We start from the raw sequence: 19,927 nt of genomic DNA on the forward strand, positions 1-19,927 counted from the left end.
ACATGACTTGTCACAAGAGTTGTAGCTTTTAAAATTTAAAAAAAACTGACACCAACTCAAAATAACTAGTGCCAAAATTATGCCATAGCATCTGGCTTGGTGTAGGAGCAGGACGTGTCATTGCAATTTAAAGTCATATTATCCATTATTTAATTAAGAATTGTATTTAGGTGGTACTGAAATATGAAGCTATTTACTTATTTCTACCATCTTTCATTCTAGTAACAAATAAATGAGAAATACATCTTAGAGCAAAAAGTGCTGTATCACTGTTTCCAAAGGCTATTTCATATCTCCAGTATTGTTTTTTAAAATGAAAAGTAAGTTACAGTAAGCATGGCTTATAAACAACTTTCAAAACATACAATCAGCTGCTGTGCTAGTACAAAACTGCAGCATGCCAAGGAACAGGTAAGTCAGAAATACATAATCTTTAGATAACTTTTCTCTTTTTAAAAAAAACCTGAACTTACAATATGGCAGTGTTGGATGAGAAGCCATTCTTCTGACATTATTAATAGCTTTCTTGAGCATCTGTTCAATATACAATAAATAGAAAACAATTAAATAGTATTACAGAGCAAAAATTTATCAAACTAGTAATTAGTGATTGCAGAAAGTTGTTTCCTATCAAACTTCCTACTGAAAACAAGTACTGGGTTTAAAGATTCAGAGAGAAGTCAGTGTCTTCCAAGACTAATGTAGATGTTAACACTTTTGCAGCTTTATGCATCTAGATAAATATTAAACTTTTGCTTCAGAAACGTATGGATCCAAATACAAACACTCCTTAGACTGCAGTCTTACCTCTTTTCTTGCCAATTCCTTTCTGATTCCATTAAATTTATTGGAATATTCCTGAATATTGTAAGATAAGCAAGAGAGAGGCAGAAGCATGTAAAGAAAGAGGTAAACAAACTTTAACAGAAGTAAAAAATAGGAAGGAATATATCTATTTTTAAGTCTAGTTAATTTATTGCCATTGATTGAAAAGTGGCTATTTGCGGCCATCCAGAATAAGCAATATGCCTAGCAACTGGTATAAAAAAATATAAATTAAAAAAATCTTCATGTTATAATTTCACAAATACAGATCCAATGAATTTTCAGTACCATGTTTGTTCCTAAATTATAAACTTTGCTTTGCGCAAGGTACATTACCAAGATTTAGTTTTCCTTCTTTTATTATTTTCTACTGGGAAGAATTCAATGTGTGAAGGGGATTGGAGACTTTAGACAATTATATTTAAACCCCATCCATTTAAATTATACATCCAACACACAAAGGGGAAAAAACAGTAGGGATTTTTTAATTGGGGAAATGTATCTGTGCATGTGATGTCCCTTTCTTTTCTTTCCTTTAATGTCAAAGTTAAGCTTTCATTCTTTTATTTCCCGATAGCTCTCAAAATTATCTGACTACTTTGAGGACTGTCTTTTCAACAGAAAATTGTTGTATTTGGGTTGGTCATGCATGTATTATTTACCTCAGCATTTGAGAAAGGCATAATTTATATTTGTGGCATGTGTTAACTTCAAATGAAAACACATACGAAATTTTGTTGCCAGGGCACTCATCTGCAACACAGCAGCATGCCACTTACCACACACCAACAGCAAGCTGGCACTGAACTATTTTCAGACAAACACTTAGGTTGGAAAAGACTTTAATCACTGAATCCAACTGTGACTTTCAACTGCTATAATTTTGTACAGAATTTTAACACTGCTTTGTCATGGGGCAGCAGACAGTGATGAGGTATTTCAAGTATGCTGTTCTCCCCTGGCCTCCAATTATATCATGGTGTCATCTGGAAGGAGGCATGAATTACAAATTTTCATGTGCTTCACATTGCTAAATACCATCCATGGACTTTAAAAGAAATAGCCTCTAAATTAACATTTTGCAAACAAAAATGAGGAAAAGCACTTGGAAGGGAAATAATTTACTTTCTTGYAAAAACTTCCCCGCTTTTGGATTAATGGAATAACTGCAATCCTCTTAATTACATTTTGGAAGCAGACTTAGATTTTCAATTCTCAAAGCTTTATCATTTGTTGAAGAGAAAAGCCTTAYGTCCCTCAGTTACTCAAATTCATTTCAAAACACTTTCCTAAACATAAAAAATATGATCTTGAAATACATATTTCCCTTTCTCTAAGTACTTTAAATGTCAAGGAAAAGAGCCAAATGGCTTGGTAAAACTATATATACACTTCAAAATTTAAGATTAGACAACAGAGAATGATACTCTTTAAACATTTACAGATTGGTATGAGCACTTAGAATTGCAATACTTTGCCCTCTAAACGTAAAACCTATCTTCTATACATAAATGGAAGAACAATAGTTCACGTTCACTCTATTTCTTCACTGAAATGAAGGGCTGTGTTAAGTTTTAGAGCTACTAACTTTTACCCAGAAGTCAATGGAAGTCATCTTCCTCCATTCAACATCTAAGCACACACCGTGACCTCTTAACTGCTGGCAGAAATGCTTTGGAAAAATGCAAACTTACAGAGAGAAATATGCCTTTGAAAGACTACACTAACGTAACTCTTTGGTGCAGTATCAATTTAGAAGACAAGTACAATTATCAAATGCAAATACTGCCATTACTAATGTAACTGACACTTGATATTGCTAGCCCTCAGTCTCCCCTTAGAAAAGCTGATCAGGGCTAGARCATGGGTTGCTTTGCTGGAGAGCTGGGAGCTTTGGGCCTAATATACACTAAGACTGAAAAATAAAAATGCTCTTAAAATCCACACCACTGGTGTCAGTCACACTGACTTGTATGACAAGCTGTAGGTAACATTACCTGAGTTTCATAGCTGTAAGGTACATATTATTTCCTTCAAGGCTCTCTTACAAACACCTCCTGTAAGAACTGTGTAAACAGAGAGTGCTGAAGTGTCTGGGGCTTTAACTTACTAACCTAGCATGAACTGTGTAACAAGAAACAGCAAAGGGTCACAGAAAATCCTTAGAGCTAGTAAAACCTTAACAGCCTGAGTAAGTGAAGTCCAATAGTGCCCCTTGTTGATGAAAGCGAAGAAAAGACGAGACTGAAAAGCCAGTAAATGGTATGGAACAGTGGGCTACAACTGATAAACGGGCCACACATTATGGAAAAGCAAAGATGACAGCAAGAATCAGCAGTATCTGAAGGAACAAAGTAGCAAATAGTAGCAAAAGAAAGGTCTTAGTGAAGCTGCTTTTCTCCCCAGTTTGACTTATTTCACAGCAACAGTATTTCCTCCCAATAATCCCTATTTCTTCTTTGATTTACTTTGTCCTTCATTAGGTACCTCTGACTTCCCTCCCTAGCGGGCAGGTGTCGTTCTGTGCTGTAGCTGGTTCTCTGCCACAGTCAAACAGTACGCCAGACAAAATTTAGGTCCCAGTTTAACAGCAAATTCATTGAACACAAGCACAGACAAATATTTTTAGGAAGAAAATTTTACTACATGCAAAATAGAAGGTCATGTAAATACAGTTTACATTAAAAGATTATGCAATTACTTAATGTCGAGAAATAACACAAACACAAAAATTCCGTATGTACATATAAATATATATACATTTAAAAAACAGAAGTGAGAGGAGATAGCGGCAAAGGCATTCAAAGAAGAGACCTGATTGTGACAGCAGAGCTGTAATGCTGGCATGCAGGATCACTAGTTCCTAAACTCAAAGCAGAAGTGTGGGTATGACACAAAACCCACTTCTATCTGTGGAAAACCTTACCACTCTTATAATGCTTTTTCCTTATTTACCCCTTCTGTGCATCAGCTACTTTCAAAAGTGAACTACAGTATTAATTAACTTACAGTTATTTCATTATGCCACCAGTTATCAACTTGCTTTGAACTGTTAAATGACACAAAGTGCAGCCAAGTCCCAAGACTTAATGCATTTGATTCTTCAGAAAAACTCCACTTTGTGCACTCCATGTGCAGAGAGACTCAGAGATACTGGTGTCTTGTATGACCATTTCAGCTCACTTAAGTGTTTCCAAACAAGAATCTCCCAGCCAGCTAATCAAGGGGTCTGTATCAATGCTCCACAGGAACTAAGAATGTCAATGGCCAGACTACAATTATCATTTGATCTGAATTAAATCTAACCTAATAGCTTTTTGCTTAGGGCCAAGCTTCATTCCAGACACAAATCTCTTCCTAAAACTCAGAATGAAGTTAAAAATAATGCTTAAAATAAAAGCCAAGAAAATATTTTGTGTAAATATTTCAACCGAATCCTTATGAATTTATTTTCTGAAACCTGCTGAATATATGTTTTTCAAATAGACCATTTGGATTCAAACCATTAAAGAAGAATTTACAGTGCAACTTCTTACCTAAATTCTGATTTTTCATTTTTAGATTATGTATTTAAAAAATCACATGACTTGACTAAAAGGTTTGCTTTTTAGTAGGTCCCTTAAATTGTGTGCATTGTTTTAACCTATTAAGTGAATTGTTATAAATAAATACAGCTCAATTACACAGAAAGGCTATATTTAGTTATACGTTAATTGTAAAATATATCAAGCAAGACAGAACAGAGAAAGGGAGAGAAGTAGATGGAATACATAAAGATCATCTTTGGCAAATGACTTACCACAGATGCACCCCTGCCAGTTTGTGTACTACCGAGCCAAGGCATATTGATAGGTGTGCCAGGATTACTATGAGTGTAAGGAGTGGTTCCCTGAACATTTACCAGATCATCACGAGCATGTATAACTAGGAAATCATCAGCCCTATAAATGAAAGAAACATTTTACATTAAGATTCCAAACACCATGATTTGTTACTCTCATTCATACACAGTCGAGTATGATATCAAAAACAAAGAACATATACCCTTTATTTTCTATTTCCGTATCATCATCAACCCAGGTATAGATTTGCGTAGCTAAAATTGCAGAAACATCCAATTCCTGAATATCGTGACTTGATGCTATTGCAATGCAGTTTCGATTTGCCTGGGGAAAAAAAAAAACATACAGGAAGATGCAAAAGGAATACTAATAAATGGGCTTATTTAAGTTTTTCTGGTAATGCACTGTTGCTCACAAAAATATACGCTTAATTTACAAACCCCTAACATTTATAACTACAAATCTATGTATGTTTATACTTGACATTTTTCCTTTTAAAACTGGTTTGCATCTGGGATAGTATCACACACTATTTTCATCTTACACCTCTCAATGTCCTTGCTTTTCTCGGAGGATAAGTAACAGGTAACTATACTACAAGGCTTACAACCAGGCTCCCCTCCTCCCGTTCTGAAGGGTCACATGGCTGAACAGGGAAGAAAAGATTACTTCCTGTTTGACAGAAAGGGACAAGCTTTAAAAAAAAAAGCAGAAGCCACCTCTCCTTCCATCAATCCACTGCACAACAGAAAAAGACAAGGATTTGTAGGATAACTGTTTATGAAAAGATAATTTTGAAGTGCCTTAGAGAAGGGACAGCTAAAAGTTGTAACAGGCTTTGCCAGCCATCCTGCTGCTTTTACCAATCTCACCCAGTCATAGTGGGACTCTATATCAGGTGGAATTACACAATTTGATTATTCTACCTCCTTTATACTTACCTTATTGACTGCAAAAGCAGTAATGATATCAGACTCTTTATGGATTATTCTTGCCTTGCCACCTGGGTATCCCAAATCTGTTTCTATCTGTATTTAAAAAGCAAAGCACAGTTAAATGTAAATACCTGCGCAACACCACATTTACTGGAAGTACAGAGACCAAACAATGTTTTTGGCTTTTTTTCTTAAAATGGTCCAATGTTGGATTTGAATATTGTCTGCCATTTTGTATTTTAGAAATGCATCCAGATACGTGCCAGTGCACAACAAAACTCTAAACTTTACCTGCACTGTCGCAGTCCTTTTCAAAATTATAAAGCTCAGTACTGTAAGTATTGCTAGTTTACAGACCCAGACTGCTGTGGTTACAAAATAATTTTACAGTAAAAGCAATAGCACTGCCAAACTACTCGTGACCTGAGATTTTAAATCTGAATTACAAATGTTATGTTTAAATATAAAAAAACCAACAAATAATTATTTCAGTACTATTTCCAGCCTCTCATCTTCAAATTCATAGTTTTTAGTTGCAAAACAGTAATATTTTTCAGTCAAAAAATTGCAAATGGTCTTTCCCAAAGTGTGAAAAAACATAGCCAAGAAGTACCTTTTTTATGTCAAAACAAAATTTATACTTGATTTTATGTATAGAACACTGCACAAAATTGCAGTGGCAAACAGACACAAAACCATGATCTGTATGTTGTGATGAACAAACCTGCAGGAAATTAAAATTACTTTTCCCCCAGTCAGTTCTAATTACCTACTTGCTTACACTGCTTTATCACATAATTAATAGTAACAAGGTAGCCCAAGGACACCATAGAGTGTTCACATTTCTGTCTTCACTGGTTTTGTGTGAAAGAAAAAAGAAAGCATAAAGAATATGGAATTTGTTTGAATTTCTAGACATAGTACTATACCTTTTTAGTACATCATACGAATCTTTCAATACAGTTGCTAACATTGGTTGATTTATCTCCAACTTTAAAATAAGGCTCAGTGAAAGTTCTCAGTAGCAAACTAGTATCATGCTAACAAATGGCTCTAACTGCAGTTAGTCACCTTCATTTATAAGCAACTATTACAGCCATCTCATACCAATCAAAGCGTCTCTATGCACTGTGTACCATACTACTATTGAATTTTTGTCACCTGGGTAAATCTCAGCTTCAGGTCTTCACTTGGCCAAGCTGCAGAACTTGATTATGTTTTGTACAAACTTGTATGTTTGTACCTGGTTGCTTAATCCAGCTAAGATAATTACATTTCAGATAAAATCTAAAACAAGTTTAACTCAAACCCTTGTGTTTTTTAATTTTTAAGTTTGCTATGTGAGCAAAGATTTTAAGGAAATCAGCACCATCTAGAAACAAAATTCATAATGATATACAGTCTAATAAATTTGAGGATTACTACTATGTACCTTATTGATGATGGGCTCCTCCGCCACAGAATTTTTCATAGTTTCATTGTGCTCCTCTAATGACTTCACCAMGAAAAGAACAACCACAGAACAAAGCATAAAAATAAGACATAATGCACAAGGTATCAAGGAAATCCTTGCTTACCCCAACACAGGAAAACAGAAACACAACCTCATGTTTGCACACCCATGCACGTATTTTACATAGTAAGAATAATCAAAAAATTCTAAACTCTGTCTTTAGTGCAGAATACACTGATTTACCTATTCTGTATTGTAACAGCACCTTGTCCCTCCCAAAAGTAAAATATATTGAAAAATAAGCTATCTACACAGATATTTTATCAGCAACAAGATAGAAAATTAAGCCAACACACCTATGCTGTGTAAGGCTGTAAATGAGCCTATCTTAAACATAGAAAGAACACAGAAAATTTACCAAAATACCTATCCATACAGCACAGCGACATAGCTGCGTTAACATAAGATATGATCAGAAATGATGCACCTTTAAAGGCCAAAAAGATATAATTTTACTTTTAACTGCACATTAATCAAACAAGCTTATATTCTATTTGTGACAGGACAAAGGTTAGGTCATGCTGAACTCTCTGCTGCCATGGCTTTACTAGTCATGAATATTCTTTCTCCAGCCTATTTAATTTGTTCACATCTGCTTCTTTCTCCTCCATTTCTGCTACTCCACAGTTTTTCTATAATATCAGCAAATCTTTCATAATTAGGAGAAAGGGGAAGCAAGAAAAAAAAGGGCCAACTAAAGAGGGAGAAAAAAACCAAAAACTAATTTAAAAACATTAAACTGCATCTGGAACTGGCATCCAGCTAGACACTGGTACAAATAATCAGGGAGAGAAACTGTTACTGCTGAATGATCACTTATAAAAATTGAATCATATTGTAACAGGAAGCCATGGTTTCAATCCCTGAAATGTTCAATTTTGTCATTCTTTTGAGCTACCTTTTATACTAATAATAAAGAAGAGACTGACTGTAGCAACCACTGTCATTTTAACAGTCAAAGTCTGATTATGTATGTATTCTATGAAACAAGGGACAAGTATTTTTGTATGAAATAGCTATGATTCCAAATCTGCAGTAAGTCATTAACCGTTCATGCAACAGAAACAGAAACATGCCTGCCAAATAACTTTAGGTTCATAGATTGGCCTGCAATGTTTCTGCATTTTATATACCATACGAACCTCATTTAGGCATCGCTTCTTTGTAAAAATATTCCTGATAAAAGTTTCCTGGACTTCTTCCTGTTTGACCAAGTATTGCCACAGCCTCTTCACAGACAATGCAACCTGGCTGCTAGATCTACAGAACAAAGTCGAATAAATATTTACATCATGCTCATACATATGAAAGAGTGGAACATTTCATATGTTAATCAAACAACAGACAGAAGAAATGCTGAAGCAAAACTACAGAACTATAGACAATACACAAAACATATCTGGAAGCATACACATTAATACCCTCTCTCTGAAAAAACTACTTGTGATAGGATGTCATGGTTTTGCTTGGTCCAGTTTTTGGTGGTGGGGGATGGGGATCAAGAAACCACAAAGATGGCTGCTGTGAGAAGTCCTAGGGGTGTCTCCTTCTTCTTCTTCTCCAGCAAAGGGAGGCCTGCCCCCCTCCTGTGTTTCAGAGCCAACCCATCATTGGTTCTGAGGTTGATGGACAGGCTGACCATCAGGCCTGGGCCAATTACACAGGATAGTTACACCTCTGTGATGACGTATTTTGTAGTATTTAAGAAAGAATTCATAACAAGATAGATGCGGCCGCCATGTTTAGGTTAATTGATAGCATGTAGTTTTAGTATCTTGCACTGGAAAGAAACAGAGCAGGAGGGTGAGGAGATGTAAGAAGAAAAATGGAGACACCTCAAGATCACAGAACAGTAAGGAGAAGCTGTGCCCTTGCTGTGGTTCTCGGACAAGCTGGAGGAGATAAGTTGTTCTTGAAAAGGACTTTTTCCATCATATTGAGAGAGAGACCTGTATAGAGAAGTAAAGCGACCTTGCTGTGAGAGAAAAAACCCTGGCCTTTTGAGGATCGGACTGTTTTYGATTATGAAGCCAAGAAATAGAGAAGAGGTTTGCTCCCCCCACGAAGTTTTGATGTAGAAGAAGCTGTGTTTTGTGTTCTGCCAGGAGGTTTGTGATAATCGGACTCACGTCGCTGAAAAAACAACATGGGCTTTTGAAGGACATTTCTTTTCTTTTCTCCTGCGAGGTAAAGAAGTTCCTTTCTGCTATTAGCAGTTTTACACTGACTGTTTCTCAGGAAAGGACACATCCCACAGCTGGAGCTGTAAGAATGTTGTATCCTACAATGTTTGGACAACAGCTGAGTGTTTTGATCTGTGTTAGACTTTCATTCTCCTGCCCCTCTGTGTGTGAGGGACAACATGGGAGGGGTGGAGATGGGGGGACTTGGAAGAAGAGATGGGTCCCTGGGAAAGTGTAACAGGTGTCTTAAAATGTCCATTTTATTTTTCTTCTCTTTGTAAATATCCCTATCTTTGTTTTTTCACCCAGTGCCATTCTTAGTAGTGTGTAGTAATAAATCTATCTTGCAACTTAAGTTATGCAGCCTGTCTGACTCTTTGTGGAGTACATAGGTATCTTTCTTCCAATTATGTTTATCTCAAAGCCATAAATTTTCGTGTTAATTGGGTTTTCGCTCTCCCTTCTCCCTCTTCGGTGGGGGGGGGAAGGAGGGAACGTCGTGGGCACAGTTCAAACCAYGACATTTCTGGTGCATTGGCCGGGAAACGAAATTCCAAGGTGTTAAACCCACGACATAGGAGGTGTAAAAGGAAGAAGGAAAAGAATGCGTAGCATCTTCTTCTTCTATCTTGGGATAAGTGAGAAAAATCTCAATTTTTCTCAATGGCCCCAATTAAGAGATTACACAATGGTAGGAATAGAATGCAGATTATTTATTAGACCAGTAATCCTTTACGACATGAATCAATTCAGTTTAGTTCTAATGAGTGATCCTTTCACACGGACTATGAATGACTAGTACTTCCTGCTAGGAACACATCATCAGCTGTGTAACTTCTCTGAAACATCCATGATTTTTCAGTAACAAAATTGGAAGGACTGTAGAATCAGATCAGAATTCATTATGAGTGTACCAGAAATGCTACACTCAAGCAAAAATTATAAATGCCAACACAGCTGCCTACAACAAGCCAAAATACAAACTCTGAACTGCTTTAAATAGTAATTTAAAAGTAATGTCAGATACAGATACCTATYAAGCTGGTCCCTTTTAATCAATTCAAGTTACTGAAAGTGTGACCATGATGAAATATTTTAAAAAGACAGGCTTTCTGTTGATTCTGAAATCCATAAGTGATAACAAAATTAAGAAGGCAGAAATCTATTTTAAAAATGACACTTTAAGAGACTGAGCATACTTTTCTGGCTGAATATGCAATTATGTTAAGTCCCAACTATGCAAATCCTATATATAATAGGTATTTCTCCTCTGAATTTAGGTARCAATATTGCTAAGAATGTAAGGTAATTTAATTATCTTTAAAAGTGGGTCAATTATTTAATTCAGTGTCACTGATCCATATTTATCTCTCAAGGCAAATTTTTTATTCTTTGTTTTATTGTCAAGCACACTTTTTCCAGTGACACTCAAAATCCATTTATTATGCTTAAGTAAAAGACTCACCTGAAAGGAGTGTTTGTAGGCTCAAGTAAAGTTTTGTGGCGCAGCAGTGCAGGACCAGCAGCAAGGGCATCTTCAGAAGCATGAACTGAAATAAACTGCTGAGGTGGACCTCCATATAGCTCAAGACGTCTGAGAAGAACTTGCTCCCAGCGCTGTAACGTTTTCAAAACTGCATGGCATATCGGGGAGCTAACTGGAAGCTCTAGAAAAACAAGTAAACAATAATAAAAACCCTCTCCTTTTCATTATAACCTTAACAAAGACAACTCCAGCAGATGAACACTGAAGCTTATTTTGAGTATCTCCACAAGTAAGCTTTAGTCAAACCTCAACTTGATATTCACAGGTATAAAAAGATGAACTGTTTTGTGCTATTATTGCTAAAAAAGGAACAGATTTCTCCAATGCTAACAGGAATTATATCATGGAACAGATCATCATGAAACAGATCCTCCTTGAAGCTGTCAAGGCATATGAATGACAGGCAGGTGATAAGAGAAAGCTGACACACCTTCATAATGGGCGTATTGTGCCCAGCTAATCTGGTGGCATTTTGTTGTAGACTAACAGCACAGGGAAGAGCAACCAATGTCCTCTACTTTTAACTTTTGTAAGGCCACACAACATCTTTACCTCTCAAGTGGAGTGAAAAGGATGCACTATTTGACAGCCAAGGTACTGAATGACCTCAACTCAAGAGTTACACTCAATGGTTTGATGCCCAAATGGAGGTGAGTAACGAGTGGCAGGAACAGTATCAGGAATACATTCTGGGATTGGTACTGTTCCACAGCTCTGGTAATGACACTGACAGTGGCAGTGAGGGCACCTGTAGCCACCTGGCAGAGAACACCAAGATGAGAGGTGCAGTTGATGCACTGGAGGGAAGGGATGCCACCAACAGGGACCTTGGCAGGCCTGGGCCCATGTGACCCTATGTGACTGTCACAAGTTTCAACAAGAACTAGTGCACCTCCATCAGAGCAACCAGTGAAAACYGAGTGATGGATAGATGGAGATTAGCCCTGGGAAGAAGACTTAGGGATACCACTGGATGAAAAACTGGGCATGACCTAGCTCGCAGCCCAGAAGGCCCACTGAATCCTGGGCTGCATCAAAAGAAGGGTGGCCTGTAGGGTGAAGGAGGGAATTTGGCACCTCTAATTTGTTCATCTCCATCTGGGGATGCATATCAAGCTATGGGGCCCCCCAGGATAGGAATGACAAAGACCTGTGGAGGGGATTGAAAGAAGGGCCACAAATACAGGTCAGACAGTTGAAACACCTCTCCTATGCACACAGGATGAGAGTGTYGGGGTTGTTCAGCCTGGACTGGAGAAGACTCCAGGGACACAATATAGCAGCCTTTCAATATTTAAAGGGCACTTAGAGGAAAGACACAGACTTTTTACCAAGACCTGCAGTGATAGGGCAAGGAGTAATGATTTCACACCACGCAGGTAGATTTAGATTGGAAAAAAGGAAGCTATTTTTTATGACGAGGGTTGTGAGACACTGGAACTGGTTGCCAGAGAAGTTGTGGATGCCCTATATGTGGACAGTCATGTCAGGTAAGGCTTGAGCAACACCATCTAATGAAAGATGTCCCTGCCCACGATGTAGGGCTGGACCTAGGTGATCTTTAAAGTTCCCTTCCAAACCCAAACCATTCCATGATTCCATGAAACAAGGAGTAGGAATGATGTTACTTTAATTACAAACATTACACTGTTTCCACCAGGAAATAAATACTGCAAATGTTCTTACCTGACTAATAAGCAAAGAAAACATAAGAACACAGTGACGTCTGCTAACTACTGTGCATTCTTTCTCACCCATTCATCTTATCCACCCACAATGTTATTTCATAAACATACCTGTATGCTAAGCAGTATCAGAACATTTATTCCCACATCACTGAAAAACTAAGAACTTTTGAATTAAAAAAAAAGCTACAATTTACGCATATTATTCAACAAATTACGGATTTTAAATGTCTTAATTAGGTATGAAGAGACAACTCTGCTGCTTATTACCTGAAAGATCATGTCCAGCCAAAGGGTAGAAAATCTTCAAATTGTGAAGTACCAGCTGAACCATTGCCAATCTCATCAGTGACCAACTAACAAGAAAGCACTAGTAAGTCATTTACTAATAGGAAAGTAATTTTTTTCTTACTTATTCTATATTAGGATTTAGAGTTTCTCATTATAAACTACTGAAAACTACAAACCATACTTTTGAACATTATAGGTACTTCAAATTCCAAAGTCACTATACCCCATACTAATAATATGAATAAAACAGTTACTCTGAAAAATTAACTACTAGATAATGCACTGCCATGAAATATCAAACAAATGGTATATTATCTCAAAAATAACAGAAATGCAAGTCCAGACATTGCAGACTACCTTGTATTCTGAAGAGTTATTTACCTGTAAGAATTTGAATTAGAATGCTCTTGATTATGTGAATTTGATGCAAACATATCCCCATCAATGTCTTCATCTTCATCACTTTCCTGACTCTCTTCTGAATCATATTCCACTCTACTTTGCGATGGAAGAAATGGCTAAAAATTTAAAAAATATTCCGTAAGTATCTTCCATCCAACATCTCATTTTAAATAACCTTTTAAAAAACTGAATCATAATGCTTAATGCTTTTTATAAAAATAGCATATCTTACTCAATTTAGTAAGATCTGGAGTTTGTACTGCATAAAAAGGGTACTTGTCCATAAGCACTACATGCTTAACTAATTTTTACACTACTGAAAATTCTAATACTGAATATGCAAAGAGTAATCATTGTCCAGTTCTTATTTTATTCTCATGCCAGATACATCAAACTAGATAAGGGATACATGTTTTTTTAGAGAGAAGCCAAAACCACCAGGGTGTATTTTCTTCAGTTCTTCCAAGAGCTCAGAGAGATCCTGTCCTCTCCCTACAGCGTTCAATATTTATGATCAACCCACTATCAGTGCCTCACTGTGCTATTCAGTATTTGCAATTTCCTTTTTGTCCTTGCTCCTAAAGTAGGCTTACATAAWTAATTTTGCTTATGTAGATAATATTTGATATAATAATGTGCATACAACTCCACACAATTATGTAAATTTCTGCAAAGATCTGCCACAACAGACCTAACAAGGCAACGTAACTTCCAGTAAGTATGCGCATGCATTTCACCCAATTAAAAGAGCTGATAAAATGCTTTGTACAGTTCATTGTTCTCCTAAATAGCTGACCTGTAATAATCTACCCATTTGTACTCTGAAATGATAAAAACCAATACCATTTGTTCATAAGCATTATCTGAGTTATTATCATAACCATTGTGTAACAAAAGTTTTTAAGAAAGACACTTAAAAATCAAGTACAATCAGCATTTTAGGGAAAGCTAAACATGAGCAATAAAAATACAAAGATTATATCACATCAATATCTAGAAGAATGACTAAGAAGAGAAAAGCTACCAATCCAGAAGTGACAGAAGACACATAATTGTCAAAATAGCAAAAAATTACCTTTGCAATGAAATAATCCCAGATGCTAAGCTCAGGAGGGATAAATCTTTCTTTGTAAAATGGAGAGTGTTGGTCTACCAATGGCAATGCAGGCAACTGAGAACTCTCTTTTGGAGATGTTGTTGATGCAAGTCTGTAATGTTTTTGCTGTTTCTCTCCATCATCTATGGGAGAAAAAAAATGCAGTATGTTGTTTTAAACCATCTGCTCTGCCTCCTATAGCTTTTAATAAAGGGATTCCTAATAAAAAGTAAAGAAATTATCATCACAAGTTTTCAAAATTTTACCTTGATATTTCTGTAACAATTACACACAGAGAATGTTATCCTCAAGTACATAAAACTAGTAAGTAACTAGAACTCCAGAACGTGAAAACTCCCTGCATAGGTAACATACCCATAACTGCATTAGCTCTCTTCTTACAAAGGTGACAAGTATTATTATTCAAGTAACAATCTTGTAAAACTAAAACTGAAAACTGATTATGCTTGCTTTTAATACAAGCCAGGTGTCTTGTTTTTGGTAATATATATTGCAAATATATAAACCTACCATTCCTACTCCATGTCTCCTTCTAGTGGTGATCTGTACTTTTTATAAATGGTACATTCTGCTAAAACTGTATGTCCTGACAATATATTTCTCCAGCAAATATAAAAATCCACATTTTAACGAACACAATCGAATGTATACCTTATTAAGCAGGGAAGGACTAATTATTTGTAGTAACATCCTAAAACCTAGGAATAGAGAAGTCCCCTCACTTGCCCCAACACTGACTTTTTTTCAGACCGTCAATGGAAGATTTGACTTACATTCCTGATTATTACAGCAGTCAAGGAAATAGCTTATCCAAGCTTTAAGAAATAACACAGCTCACATCTGTTATTTCAGAAATAACACATCTCTACCCTGAAATAAATCTGCATCTTGTTAGGTGAATCATATTCAACTACAGCTTTTCTATTAGTAGAGGAGGAATGATACTGATTGTCACTGTCCCTGAGCAGTGAAGTGTTTTGACTCTCCAGAATACATCTGAAGAGAAAGGGGCAAGGGAGAAAAAAAATTCTATTTAGGGATTTGATTCAACATGTTGGCCATCTTTCATAGCAGAAAAAATGAACTTGAATCAATTTCCTACTTGATTGTAAAAGATGAGGGTTGTTGTAAAAGTTTGAGGGTTTGTTGTTGTTTGGTTGGGGTTTTTTTTTTAGATTTTTCATTTTATTTTCGAACAGATACATGTAATGTACCAAGATCAGTTTCTTCAGTGAAACAAAAGAGTAGGTTCAAGAGTAAGGTAAAAAAAAGCCAAAATATGAAGACAAAAAGGAAATTGATTTTTTGAACTCTCTTTCAGAGTCCACAAAACTTCCAACACCTACTTAAACTGTGTCAGTTTTCCTAAGCAGAGCGTATGGGTTGTCTGACAACCTAACAGCAGTAAAAAGTAGCAGCCAAGAGAACAATTTTTGTAGGCTTCCAGAGCTCCCCAGAGGAACAGATACCCCTAGCACTGAGTTCAAGCATCAGCATATTGGACCAGACCGGTTGCAAGGCTGAGCTAACACAAACGACACAAATGCAAATGGGTTTTTTATTGTTTTAACTTCCCTATTCCCTTCTGCTACCAAGTGGCCCACAAAACTAACTACCATTGAAGCTTCCAAAATTACTTTCTCCTGTTAATAATGCTGCAGATGGCAAAAAAAAGAGACAACATACCTATGCATTCCTGGAGTGAACTACCACAAAGAAGTATTTCCTACAACCTTATTTTTTTTAATGTTTTATCCACACGAGACTTTCTGAGTCTTCACAGATGCATGCCCTTCAAAACTCTTATGGGTATTTCAATTATTTGAAAACAGAAGGTCTAACACTCTGAACTAAAAACAGTGGTAAATTTATGAAGTTATTTCCACATGTAAGGCTTATTTGCTCACAACACAAACTGAGCCAACTGTAAAGGTTTGTCACTCTAAGATATGTAAGATTTAAATACATGGTTTTATAAAAAACCCTTCCAGGGTTTTTATACCTCACAATTTTTATCTGTTTTTTTCAAATGGACGAATTCTCTCTACTCACACTAGTTAATGGAATTCTGTCACTATTTCTTTTTCACATTTTTGGACCAGGAATAAACATGTTATTCCAAGATTCAGAAATATTTTTGACCACGCATGAACATTATCATCACTAGCAGCTGAACTACTGTGCTGCTTTTGGGTGGGGTAGAGCTAGTTCGCTTCACAAGTGGCTGTTGCGGGGCTGTGTTTTGGATTTGTGCTGAACAGAGAGTTGACAGTACAGAGATGTTTTTGTTATTGCTGAGCAGAGCTCACACAGAGCCAAGGCCTTTTCTGCTTTTTGTACTTCCATGCTGATGAGGGAGTTGGGGGTGCACAGGAGGTTGGGAGGAGACACAGCTGGACAGGTGACATCAGCTGGCCAAAGGGATATTCCAGACCATGTGACATAACAGTCAGTAGATAAAGTGGGGGAAAGAAGGAGGAAGAGGGAAGACATTTGGAGTGATAGCGTTTGTGTCTTCCCAAGTCACTGTCACGTCTGATGGGGCTCTGCTCTCCTGGAGATGGCTGAACACATGCCTGCCATAGGAAGCACTGAATTAATTCCTAGTTTTGCTTTGTCTGCATGCACAGCTATTGCTTTTGCTATTAAACTGCCTTTATCTCAACCCACGAGCTTTCTCTTTTACCCTTCCCATTTTCTACCTGGTACTGCTGGTGGAGGAATGAGTGAGCAGCTGCCTGGGGCTTGGCTGCTGGCTGAGGTTAAACCATGACACCTACAAAATAATGTATATGTCAAATTTAATAAAGATGAAGATATCTTTCATCTTGAAACAGGGATATCATAACACTATGTGTTGCAGTATATACTGCAAAATACTTATTTTTTGTTAGGGATAGTATTTGAAATCCACTTACCTGCTCTAAAAGTCAGAGTAACTGCAGTACAATGCATTTTCATTTCATTATTTAAAGCTTATCAGGTAAGAAAAAAGCATGCACATGCATCACTATGAATTCTTAGCTAATTTTTAGCAACTGCTTAAAAAAAGAAATTAATTAGCCATGAAATAAGGAGCAAGTGTTGCACGACACAATAATGAGCAAGAATATGTCTGCAGGTTGTTTTTCAAAGCAGAATTAAAAAAGCAGGTGTTTTACTTTAAGAAAGTACTTAATTCGTTTCTGTTGGATCATTCCTTTTATTTTAAAAAAATACTGCAGGCTAGCCATTGGAAAAAATTTGGTATTTCAGGCAAATGAAAGTACAACCATCTAAGCGGTTTGAAATACACACTATTAATACAGATTTATTTTTAAACATTCTGAAAAAATCARATACATTAAAAAATTCATTAAAGTTCTGACTCTGTCATTTGGGATTTCAAATTACCAATTACATGCACTTTCAAATTGCTCACATATTTCTAATTAAAACTCTTTTACATGTTTTTTTTTTTTTTGAAGTATTTCTTTTTGCTGCCATTTTACTTATAAGAAAAATGTAAAAATTACATTATTTCTGAAGAATATTAGACTATTTCAGACAAGGAAAATCCTTCAATTTCTGCCAGTTTCTAAGACATGCAAAGATAATCAAAACTCCCGTTACCTTCCTTCTACCTTCCCAGTGAGAGCTAAAAGGCAAATCCTTTTCAACTTGCCTCCATTTGCTCTTGTAGCATGGAAAGCTGAATATATTAAATGAAACTATGGATTTCTAACTGTTAAACCAAAGACCAAATTCTTCATTAAGAACCTTCTGTATGACAGAGAATTTACCATCTCGATATAGACTTAAATTATAAAAGGGTTTTCTATGGTAGTTTTCAAGAGAAATATGATAAAAATTATTCTGAAAAAATCTACTATATTCAATAAAGTTCTTTTTCAGATGATAATTGCCTCTTGTAAAACAAAACATCATGTGCTAGTCCTGCTTGCCAAAATCACTTGCTGCAACTGCAAAAACAAGAAACATGGCTGAAGAGTATAGTGCTCTAAAACGCATTCAGACTGCTATGCTTAGTCTGATCTTTACATGACAGAGGCAAAAACAAGTTTTTCATAAAAATTAATTCCTAATACAGTTCAGAAATTTATAAGATTACCAGATCCTGGATTTTGGTTCCTCTTTTACAGTTTGACTCTAAGAGAAAGATCATATTTATTTAAGTGAAATTTTATATTCAYAGCTACTACATGCTCAAGTCCATGAAAGCAAAGAGCAGAAGGAGACATAAGATAACTTTATTGGCCATCACATACATATGTTATGATCCCTTAAAATAAGTTTCAAACTTGGAGATCGACATCCACATTCAGATATATACTAAAGGATTGGAGGGGAGGCAAGGAGGAGAACACATGCACAGTCTTATATTATTAGAATTACTAGTGTTAAGAATTTTTAGCTTTTAATCTCCATTTGCGAGTGGAAATATTTCACAAAAAATCTACAAGTAAACACAAAAGAGCCGAGTTATGTGTAGCAAAATAGTAAGCTATAGATAAAGAATATATAATAATATTATGGAAGAACAGGGCATAGTTGACTGGAACAAGCATTCCAGTTATTTCTCAGTAGCTTTTTCTGGGTGTCAGAAACAATAAAGGCACAAAAATATAGCCAAYTTTAATCCTCATCCTCTGCTTCACTGGAAGTCTGGGCTTTTTTCTTTCTTCCTCCACATTTTTTTTAATGTGAAAGAATTTTGGACAAATACTTTCCCCCCAAATTTGCTTTACATAAACACATATAAAAACAAATAATAACTCACTGAATGCCAGAACTGTATAATTTGAAAGACACCTGGTCCAACCCCACACTCARCACACAGTTGACTTAATTGATGGCCTAGTTTGTTCAAGCTTTTTAGTAACTCCAAAGACAGAAACTCCAAAACCTCTCTAGGCCCCTTTCTCACTGATTATCCCTAAAAATTAGTATTTTAAAATGCTTCTTACTCCCTTCAAGTTTCAGTTGGAGCTTCTGGATTTTCCCAGCAAGTTTTATTAAACCCGATCAGCCAGCCAGCATTCCTTTTTAAGAAAAACTATATTCAGAATACACTTCTTAGTAAAAATACTTTTAATTTTAAACCAGTGGTAGCAGCATCATCAACAAGGCTTAGAATATAGTTAGCAACACCTAGTTAGCAGAACTGCCATCAAAAGCCAGATATGGCTTCTGACAATTCTGTAACAGCAAACATATTTACCTTACCAAAGTGATAAAAAGAAATATTTATTCAATACAAGAGAAAGCTGATCAGATCTAGAACAAGAGCTTGCTTTTGATTAAAGATCTCTACTCTGAAACACTTTTCTAGAAGTCTGATGAAGATATTTAAATGACCGCATTTGCATTTCCTTAAAAGCATGGTAAGACATTTTGATATGTAACATACATCTAATTTCAATAATAAAAGGGTTTTTAAAAAATAGATGAAGTTATGCTTTATCTCTCTTTATACAGATGTTATTTAGAAAGTCATCTCAGTGCAAGTAAATTTAATTTTAAAATCTTCCTTCAAAAAATTTACATAATTGTGGCGTTTTTGTTCTTGGTTTTAGAGAAGTCCAGCT

The 19,927-nt window shown here is 36.0% G+C and overlaps 1 protein-coding gene across 5 annotated transcripts in view; it reads right to left on the reverse strand.

Moving 5' to 3' along the window:
• DMXL1 (Dmx like 1) overlaps positions 1-19,927 on the reverse strand; it is a 74,160-nt gene that overhangs the window by 7,375 nt on the left and 46,858 nt on the right. For 4 of the 5 annotated variants that reach the window (XM_057372195.1, XM_057372229.1, XM_057372204.1 and 1 more), the window contains 10 exons: positions 14,298-14,461; positions 13,202-13,338; positions 12,800-12,885; positions 10,764-10,965; positions 8,258-8,375; positions 7,035-7,097; positions 5,609-5,695; positions 4,870-4,991; positions 4,625-4,766; positions 474-534 (listed from right to left, as the gene is read on the reverse strand). In XM_057372195.1, the coding sequence (XP_057228178.1) occupies positions 474-534; positions 4,625-4,766; positions 4,870-4,991; positions 5,609-5,695; positions 7,035-7,097; positions 8,258-8,375; positions 10,764-10,965; positions 12,800-12,885; positions 13,202-13,338; positions 14,298-14,461 (1,182 nt within the window). Of the gene's footprint in view, positions 1-473; positions 535-4,624; positions 4,767-4,869; positions 4,992-5,608; positions 5,696-7,034; positions 7,098-8,257; positions 8,376-10,763; positions 10,966-12,799; positions 12,886-13,201; positions 13,339-14,297; positions 14,462-19,927 lie in introns of those variants that run through there. The other variant, XM_057372221.1, reaches the window with a different exon arrangement.

The sequence above is a fragment of the Malurus melanocephalus genome, unplaced genomic scaffold (genome assembly GCF_030028575.1).
Source record: "Malurus melanocephalus ecotype Western Australia unplaced genomic scaffold, MMel_1.1 scaffold_7, whole genome shotgun sequence".
In the NCBI taxonomy this organism is placed as follows: Eukaryota; Metazoa; Chordata; class Aves; order Passeriformes; family Maluridae; genus Malurus; species Malurus melanocephalus.